General features: G+C 47.8%; 1 protein-coding gene across 1 annotated transcript; it reads left to right on the top strand.

Annotated features, from left to right (window-relative positions):
• Positions 1 to 1,081: 1,081 nt before the first annotated feature.
• On the top strand, positions 1,082 to 2,149 carry LOC121851900 (trace amine-associated receptor 4-like). The gene has a single exon (XM_042345985.1). It carries the CDS (start codon positions 1,082 to 1,084, stop codon positions 2,147 to 2,149), a length of 1,068 nt encoding a protein of 355 aa, XP_042201919.1.
• The last annotated feature ends 8,365 nt before the right edge of the window (positions 2,150 to 10,514 follow it).

The following is a 10,514-nucleotide window of genomic DNA, read 5'->3' as shown; positions in this document are numbered from 1 at the left end:
CAAAAAAACCCTTATTATGGATAATATTGGCTGCGAAAACCTCCTTATTAAATGCTTTATTTCAATTGTAAAAAATGTATCGTGGCAAAAAAAGGCATTTGATTTTGTGTAAACATTGGGTAGTAAATCAATCCAGTCATTGATTTGCAATAGCTGTTACTACTTGTTTTGTTTGTTATGCCCACAGTCATTACATATGGAACGAGAATGTTCCCTGTTTAAATATTGTAAAGGGCAATGGTTACTTCTTCAAGTATGACATCTAGAACCATCTCCTCTTACTCTAACAAATTGTTTCCTAGCAGAAAGAGGGACATATGAGACATAGAATATACAGAGGAAGACAAAGGGACAGATAGATAGATGGTGGTGAACCCAGACACAGAGAGAACAATAGGAAGACAAAGATGATTGACTATGGCTTCCCGCTTGTCTGCCTGCCAGCTTTTCTGTGGTGCCTCAGTGAGTGTGAGAATCAATTTACATGCACAACGCTATATCCAACTAAATATTATTATTCATGCAGTTCTTCAAGAACTCGTGGTATTGCATAATGTTTAAGGCTATAAGGCAGAAAGAGATAGAGAGATAGAAAATACAAATACAGGGAGACAGAGGTGAACAGAGTCTTGTCAGTTTATTGACAAACCCCATATCAACTATTGTATTTAGCGTTAAATTATAATTTGTGTGAATAGGACACAGAATATGAAGGAGGTTGCTGAGAGGATATATATCGCTGAGTTTTGATTGCTGTCCCCTCGAATGGTTGCATGATTTTCTCCAGGCCCTGCGATTTCCTCCTACACGTGGACACACCAACTGCTCAAGGACAGGAAGTGGCCAAACATCTTAGAGGACGCTTTTAATTTTCCCAAAATTGTAAGAAACAGAGATGGTCAGGAGCTATAGGATGTAAGTGCCCCAGACACTGATTCTGGGTGAATGACTGTGCTAGAGAGAGGCAAGACAAATGCATGCAAGGAACAGTGGACAAGTTGGCAAAGGAGTGACTGTGAAGCGAGCAGAAGTCCTTTAACTGATTGAGACGCTGGGCACTGAAAAGTTCGAAGGGGGCACCATGAACTCCAGCCTGGCTCTGGGACTCATGGATGGGGATCCTGACCACAATGCCTCCAACGTGGAGCCACTGATCTGTCTGATCCGGGAGTCCGGTCTCCTCTGCCGCCCAGCTCGAATGTCTGCCCGCATCGCCAACATCATCTTGCTCATCATGATTGTTACCATGGTGTTGAACGTCCTGGGAAACATGACCATCATCATGGCTATCTCCTACTTCAAGCAGCTGCAGGTGCTGCCCAACACCTTCACCCTTTCCCTGGCGGTGGCCGACATCATGGTGGGCGTAGTGGTGATGCCCTTCTACACGACGCAGTGCGTCTACGACTGCTGGTTCTACGGCCAAACATTCTGCAAGGTCCACCACTTCCTTGATGCCTTCGTGTGTACCGCCTCCACCTGGCACCTCTGCTGCATCGCCTACGAGCGATACCTGGCCATTTGCGACCCGATGCACTATAGGGAGCGCTTTACCTGGAAGACAGCAGCCCTGCTTCTTGTCACCATATGGCTCGGGACGGTGTTCCAAGTGGTGCCCGTGATGCTAGGATGGATTGTCATCGGCATCGAGGACCTGATGGCAAGCCGCATCTGTAAGAACAACTGCATCTTCTACATGAACAAGACATTATCGAGCTGTGGTGCCTTCCTCACCTTCGTGGTGCCTGTAACTGTAATGACCCTTGCCTACGCGAAGATTTACCGCGTGGCACGCAAGCAGGCCCGCTCCATCAGCATCCAGCAGCAAGGGAGCCAGGGCAAGTCGGGCTTCAACAAGCAGCAGTGGGCAGCCATGAAACGAGAGCACAACGCCACCAAGACTGTGTCCATCATTCTGGGTGTCTTCATTTTCTGCTATGCGCCATTTTTTTACACCATCGTCAAAGATCCCTGGATCGATTTTAGAACAAATTCCTTCACCTGGGACATGGTAAACTGGTTCGGGCATGTTAACTCAGCCATCAACCCTTACCTATACGGGGGCTTCAACCGCGCGTTTCGTAACGCCATCCGCATCATGTTTAGCCGCAAGTTTTGGCAGCCTGGGAGCCGCTCAGCCGAGCTGTGAGGGTCCAATGAGGTCCTAAATTTGATATCTAGGTTTTAATTTAACATTAAATCGAGTTCATCTTCTTGGTTCTTTCGGTAAAGTCACGTAGAAGGGAAGTAATAAAATAATAAAAATAAAACATAATAAAATAATTCTCACGACGTTTCGGCCACAACGCAAGCAGCCGTCCTCAGGTGAAGAATGAAACACCACCAAGCTTGGAGCGTATATTTAAGCTGGGTTGGAGGGGGGGAGGTGGGAAGAAGAGCGCCTTGACAAAATAATTTGCATATCAAGAGGAATTTAGCATATGGAAAATGCGTAGGAGGTGGGCGGGGGGGGGGTTCAAATTAATATTATGCCCGTGCATTATGCAAGATTAGCAGCATCAAAGGGAGGGGGAAGGGGGGTAGCATTAACAAAGGAAAGGAATGTTAATAGTATGTAGCTGCAGTTACTAAACAACCACGTAAAAAACTAAAGTATAAACTACATAAACAACTAAAGTATAAACTACATAGCATCATCAGTATACTTACTATACTCTACAATAAGCTGAGTTACTAACAGTAAGTAATACATTACAATTCTACTTCGTAAAAATTATATAATATGCTTCCATCTAAACTTTATTCTCTTACATCACACGAGTCTACACCGTACTATATACTGCCATAAACAAACCCAACATTAAATTACATACTGTATTGCTATAAACCACCCTATACCTTATACATTTTAATATAACACTATGTATTATTCTACCCACCCTAATGTGTATCACACTGCTATATGTTTACTATACAATTACGATACTATATATTACTTTGTACATTGTATTAAGCATATAAATGTTATACTATTTGTTATTATACACTGTACCATTGACCGTCGTGTCAATGGGTGAGTCGTGGGGGAAACTTGCAGCGGAGCAAAGAATCCATTCCCTGCGGAGAATACAATGCCAGTGAGTGGAACGCGGTCTGAAAGTCACCGTAAACGTGAACACAATCAGTTAAGATCCGAAGTGGTTTATTACGTCCTTCCAATGATTGCTAAGCCAGAATCCATCTTCTCGGTTGAAATTGTCTCTGTGTTTGTATATGTGGATCGCCTCATGAACGAATCTCTCATGATAGCTAGATGGCTTGCAGAGAACCTCTGTCTTGGAGAAGTCAATGTCATGTGAGTCCACTGAGTTGTAACAGTGATCTGCCACGGCTGAGGTGTTTGTCCTACCGTGTTTCAGGTCTGCTTTATGTTCACGGATGCGGTCCGAGACATGTCGTTTGGTTTCTCCAATGTAACTGCTACCACAGAGGCAACTTAGTTTGTAGACGCCAGGGTACTGTATGTCTGGTATAGGCTTGGACGGAGTTGGTGGAGGATTGAGTCAAAATGGCAAAGAGCAAAAACTAACTTATATATATTTCTTACTTTGTGAGCACCGAAACCGATTCCTCGACATAATGTAGAGCCCTAGCCGCATGGTGGTGATCAGCTTCCGTTACGGACAAACTCCATCGTCCGACGCTGAACGCCCAGGTATCCACGTGAGCATGTGCCCCGTACCGTGCAGGGGAATGTCAAGTGACAAATTAGTAATCGCACGTTAAGACGTTATCATTTTAAGAGCGTGCGTAAAATCATAGCCAACGGATCTCATCGAGCATACTTTCGGTATGCGTAAGTGTGGTATTTCTACGAGTTGCTCAACCCTTTTTAAGCTGACGATGCGGGTGTCGAACTGAGTATTTGATAAAATCGGATCCACATTGTTCCCATAATTATAGCAGTAGTGCCCGATATTTCGATATATGATCTAGTCGATCTTCGCGCCGTGATCACGAACACCCGTTAGATCTACATTACTCACCACTTAAGGCGCGGCATGGCGGTCACACTTCAGTCCCTTCTTCCAGATTAGGATGTCGTCAATGCTAGTTGATATTGCAAGATTACAATGTTTCTATTCAGGTAACCATGCCTATATAATGGCCGTTTGAACAGCGACACGCAAAGCGATCTCCTACTACGCGCAGCACTGGAGATCCAAGATACTTGGAAAGCAGTGTGGCGAACGGCATGTGATTGAAATGGGCGCAGGAAATCATAGTAACGCGGTAGGGATATTAAAAGGCGCGAACCACTAGTTACCGTCGGGTGCCGCGTCTCCTCAAGCAAGACCTACTATACGTATTACATCAGAGGAGATCAGGGAAAAATGTCACTGCCCTTACAAGGCGTTACTGGGAAAATATGGGCTCTCTGCCCTCCTTTGGGCACGCCGGATTCCACGTTTCCATAGATCGGTTCCTATTGTCTACTACACAATGGTGAGTTTTCAATATTCAATCCCCGTGACGTATGAGATCACAGCATACCGAAGGTGGGTAGACGTTTCTGCGTCATCGATATTGACTCAATAAGTGTATGCGGATACTTTTGACGTTCAGAGATGTCCCCAAATAGCGGGTCGTGTTATGGCTTGCCCTCACGTTTGCAAGAGCTCGAGAGCTGAGTAACTTGATACAGGGGGACGTCACATCAACCATCTATTAAAGGCTCAACCCTGCGTCCGCGTCCTATAGTGATTTTGCTTCTGCCAACCTCTGACAGGGGTAAAAACCCATGACACTCGTACCTCGACCGCTACGTCTCTGTCGTCATATCTACGACCTTCTTCGATGTGGCCGGGCGCCCTCAAAATCGTGGTACCGTTAACTCGTCAACTGTCATAGATACCTTGTGCTATTGGGTGTGGTGGCGCGGTGGCAGCCGGGCCTAGACCTTCGGAAAACCGGGAATATTTTTACGACGCCTTTGTTGTATACCTCCAGGATCGAAGGGGAATAACGAGCCAATTCCTGTGCCCTCAGCGAACACCACAGCTGTAGACAAAATCGCGAATCATAAAACGATACAGCTTTGTCCCACTTCATTGCCAAGCTTCCTATAATAAAACTCCCTCTTCGGTATAGCCCGGCTAAACAAAGTAGTTACCTGTGTCGCAACGCACGATTCAGGAGCGTCCCTGAGTTGTATATTGTTGTTCGACTTTTTTGCCACGCTTTCATCGAGGCTACGAGATTAACACCGTCCGGAAGGATAGGCCCACTCGCCGGGACTAGGAGCGCTTCGTCATGAGAGCTTAATCATCCGTAAGCTAGGGCCGCAATCGGGCCGTGCCAGTCTCTCATCGCGAAGCATAGACGACGGAGTCTTCACCGTAGGTTCACGGGCGGTATGTTTCAGGGGCGCAGACCTCCGAACCGGTCATGCCATGTAGATAGACACTGACAGCATATAGTGGGACATATCGTAAATCATAGAAGGGGGGACCCGGACCGCCCCAGAAGCTATGCCGCCACTTGAGCTGGTGTATTTTTCGGTGTGTTCCTTCTGTCCTGATGCGGTGTACGGTCGTGAACCGGCATTGCTTGATATCGACTTCCCCAGGAAGGCTACCAGCCGGCCCCTCAAATAATACTGTAAATGTATGTGCTTACTTCTCTCAGTTGCCGTCTGCGCGGCATAAACCCCCGGTCGCTTCGTCTGAATTGGGTCTGAATGAATCTCACTTCGCGCGGGTTTGGGTTCCATGGCCCACTCTCAACGTGGAACACGGTTGAAGACCTCCTAACTTACATGGTCAATGTGTTGTTGTTATGCCGGCACTCCAGTGTGGGTGTATGGATGAAAGAAATCTGCGGACTGTTACGTGAGTGGATCCCACGCCCGACTGCTCCGTTATACTTGCTGGCACTAACCCTTAGATTGTACAGTACGTCAAGATCGTTTGAGCAAGCTAGATTACCGTCAGCCGCATCGATACATTTGGATCGCCTACGTTTGGTCGACTCTATACATCACCATCTGCTGGGAATAAATACCCGGCACGGCCAATGGTAGCGACGGAGACGGTAGTCGGGGAGACGATCTGTGTAACGACCGGAATACACGTCTCGCTCAGTCCTTCCAATCGATAGCTCACAGACTCCAATAGCGCTCACTGGTACATAGGAACCAGCCCTAAATCTTTAGTGTCCGTGCGATACGGTATCGTCTTAGTTATGGAGTTTGCGGCATGAGCTGGACCGAAGCCGGACCCGTACGACCGTCCAAAAAAATGGTAGATCGCGAACACGTGTAAGTGTTTAAGCGTCCAACATGGCATCGTGTGATGTGTAGGTACTGCTCACGTTAATTGGCCTCTAGCTCGCGCTTGCTCGATCATCCCTCGTCGTGTAAGGGTTGCTGTTTATTGCGCAAGTGTGTGTTGCTTTTAATGTTTCCATAAGCACCTACGGGGAATAGGTCTTGCTGATACGGGTACATCCGAACTATGGGCGAGGTGACACCATGACCCATAGGATGGAGTCTAAGTACGAACTAGTTTTCTATTATCACAGCTGGGTGAATATCTATGACCATAGATTATTTAGGAATACCGCTCTTAGATACAGTAAAACACGTGTGCATATCCGGAGGCCGGAGTGCCTATGGGAGAAAACTTCTTGTAGTACTTCTTTCGGTGCCTCGTACCGAGTATAATAGTCTTACATGGATGCCCTCAGGGTTGACGTCGCGGCCATCTAAACGCTGACCTTCAACTGGGATAGTCTCGGGAGGCCCCATATTGACGTGTCGCAGAAGCGCCTGCTGATAGAGGATCTAATCTGTCAAACGGTAAAGAGAGCCTTTTAGCATATAGCTTTTTAGCCCGTGCGCAGATTACCTTTATAAGCAAGTTTCTACGCGCTACATAACTTCGGTTGTGTCCCCGGTGGCTGCTTTAGCGCCACGGAACTTCTAATTACTCCATTAGAGGTGAGTACGTGCGTCAAACAGCTCAGTATGCCACTTACCGAGGGCGCTAACAACCTGAATGATACTTGCTAGTCGGGGTAACAGGAACTGCCGTGAAATATAATAAAGATTAAGTGCCCTCATCCACAAGCCGATGAGTGCCTGTTATAGCGAAATGCAGTCTCACTTACCAGTGGGTTCCTCAGAGGCGGAAGTCGTTGCGCACGCGAGGTAGACCAGAGTACCCAGCTTTGCGTAGGTCACTCATCTTGTAATACGGGTAGCAGTTTGAGCTACTCGGCAGTGTCGGAAACAACTTAGAGCATCGGAATGAAATCTCTAAGGTCCACACTGAGGATTCCCATAGGCTTCTCGATCTCCTTGGTTATATTTGGCCGGCCCCTTACGTCTCCACGCTAGTACCGATTCCATCAGTTCGTGCCGTCTCCCATCGAACAGGCAACTCTTGGGACAGGCGATGACGATAAATGGAAGCTTCTCGGTCATGGCCTACGTTGAGAGTACGTTAGACTCGAAAACGCCCACTGCCGTCCACTGATCCAGGACTCGTTTGCTCGGGGTGATTCTATTGAGAGGGGCACAGAAACAGTGACGTGCTCTGTCACCGTACGAATAGAGTTTTTTACAGAGAACCCGACTGGCCACTGGCTTTTGCCGCAAGGATGGTTTAGGGCTCGTCTGCAATCGACGAAGTAGCCGACCCCGTTCGTTGCTTGGTCACAAGATCAGCATGCTCCCCAAACTCAAGACTGACTACTTTACCAAACAACGTCGCAAGAAAGTTCCGAAACCCAACAATTGCTAAATAAAGATGGGGTGGGTAGGAGCGTCAGTTGACAGCCCCGGCTTGGTCGACCTTTCTGTACTATGCACCATGGCGATCGTGCTCCCCTACACAACATCCCTCATAGTTTTGGGAATAGGTATACCCGAGAAGTGCTTGTTATTTACGCAATCCATAAGCTTGGATGTCTCATCCGAATAGGTCAATAATCCCAACCTTATTTGGGGGGGGCACGTGGATCACATGGGCGATAGTGTGAACGTTAAATGTACCTCTCCGTTTGGGATCTAATTAAACCGTTGGTATTACCACATAACTCGCCGTGAAGACATGTGGATGGACGACACGCCCGAGCGCCCGAAGCGGTCCTCTAGTCCCATCTGTAGCTTGGAGCATGTCACCTTACTCATAGAAAGAAAAGACAAGTGCCGTGCTCCACTGTTCAACTGTGTCCTTAGCAGATTATCGCAACTCGAGGCTGAATAACTCTATATTATTTCTATCAGCGATCGAATGGGACACTGGCTCGTATTTGAGACTGCTGCGCCTCGTGCCTGGGGGTCTTTCTAGCCTCGTAACACGCGTACCGTCAGTCTTTCTGGCCCACTTTGACATTCGGTGCTGAAACTCTCAACTTTATGAAACATCTCATCGAGCTTTTTGTGCCCAGGAACAGTCCGACGTTCCCCGGCTGTTGATGTCCCATCCACATGTATCCGGTACATCCCTACAGTCTCTATAGGCATACGCCTCATGTAATGATCGCCATGGCGACGTAACAGTGCAATAGGGGCAACGGCGTAATTTCTACAATAGGGTTCCGATTTTCCCTGCAGGCCCATTCATTGTCACGATGCGATGGGGATAAAATGCATGCCGATTACTAGCAACAACCAGTCCGACTATAACCATTAGTACCCGTTTATGTTACACCGCGGTCGACGATTGTGTGCCGAGGCTCTGGCGCGCGACCCAATATGATCCAACTGCGCTATAAAGTCTCGAACCGAAGCCGGTTTTCTTTCTAGTGCATGTTGGCACTATAGAAAGTCCAGGGTCCTGATTCTTGCGTCCGATACATACATTATCCAATAGGACACCAAAATCTGAGGTTTCCAGTAAAAACCGCACCCTACCTTCCACCTGTTGAATGCAATAGGACTTATTAGAGTCAAGTTTTTGTGTGTATACAAGAATCTCTCGCATCCTGGCGCGTTCGCTCTAATTTGAACTCTAATCACAGATAAAAGCAGGGGGGTCTAGACGGAGTACTAAGGGCATGGATATCGGCATTGGTTGATGATAGAACGAAGTACTGTGTCTACGTTTGAGCCCGTGAAGTTGGCTTATGCAGCGTGCTCAGGTACTTGTATTCGTGGATAGTCGGCTCGAAATAAAGTAGGTTTGATGACCTTCGGCCTCATGCTTGTTATAGGAAAAGAGATAATAGCATGAAAAGATGATTGTAGATGACTGACGCCCTAGATCACTCGTGGGTGGAGGAGTGGACAGCGGTCCATATAACGCACCCACGAGAGCTTCGAGCATGGTCCAGACCGTGAGGAGTCCCTGAGAGCGTTCCATTGAGTCCTTGGTAAGGTGATGCTCTAAACGGTAGTCAGTTTATGAGGTGGAAACGGACGGGCGCCTCGTAGCCTCCTGCTCTAGGAAGGTGCCGCGAAGATACCGTCCCACTGACTACATATCGTTTATTGGCCAGGCCGCAAAATTGAGGAGTGTCGGTCTGCACCCTTTAGTCGAACGTACAGTACGGTCCCTGGCAATTGTGAACCCACGCTACGCCAAGATGGCCAGTTCATAACATTGGCCTAAAGTCGCCCGCTATTAAAGCCCAGGGTTGTGGCCGGGCAATGAGTAGATGTGACGAGATTATCCCCCTCTGTAATCCATCCGCTTTCGTTAGCAGTCGTCGAGGTCTGGACACCTAACCGCAACAGATGGCGCGGTTTTGCTTTAGCGGGCTATGGGAGCCACTTGAGCGCTATAGCTTCTGGCGGGTTGTAGAACTAATAGAGTGGGTGGACGCGTGTCCAATTCTGACCGAATGTGGGGGTACGCTGATAGAAACCAACCCAACGTTACGCTCAAGGTGCGCACCTAGGTGTGTGAGATGATCACCTTGTTAAATTTGTCCACTAATGCAGATCACACCTTGCTTGCATTCTACAAGCAGATTAGGAGGGGTAGGAGGGCTCAGGTAACCTCTAGTTAGCGGCGAGGCGTACGAGCAGTATTGAGGACCATTGAATTCATTACCATCAGTCGCCTTTCATCGCGAAAATTCAAGAGTATTCTAAGCCACGTGTAATCCTCTTGCCGGGGGGCTTATAGACGTGGATCGACACGAAATAATCTTATGTCAATTCTCCCTTCACGGTTCTACCACACTCTAGAGGTACTTTTGTACTCGTATTCCCGAGGACAGCTGCTACAAACACGCAACTCTTCAAAAACTAACACCCAAGGCTCCAGCGCACGGACACTCCCGCCTGTTTGAGCCTGGAATACCACGGTACATGGATGCAGTTATAGACTTCGGAGTCCTGTTCGACTCCGCAACCAGATAGATGTTGGGAAAACCCCGAGGATTGGCCCAGCAAGCGCCTTCTCAGTCTCAAGTTCCTGTCTAAGAAGCAACCTGGATAGGAGAGATTCAGTCTCTGTGGTTTATCCCCCTAGGCAGACAATGCGTGGCCTCTTTGCCCTACCCCTGAACTCTCAGGGACCGTTGCCTTGCAGTAGTGGGGG

Source organism: Callorhinchus milii, unplaced genomic scaffold (genome assembly GCF_018977255.1).
Source record: "Callorhinchus milii isolate IMCB2004 unplaced genomic scaffold, IMCB_Cmil_1.0 Scaffold201, whole genome shotgun sequence".
NCBI lineage: Eukaryota > Metazoa > Chordata > Chondrichthyes > Chimaeriformes > Callorhinchidae > Callorhinchus > Callorhinchus milii.
This window is presented reverse-complemented; position numbering and strand designations above follow the sequence as displayed.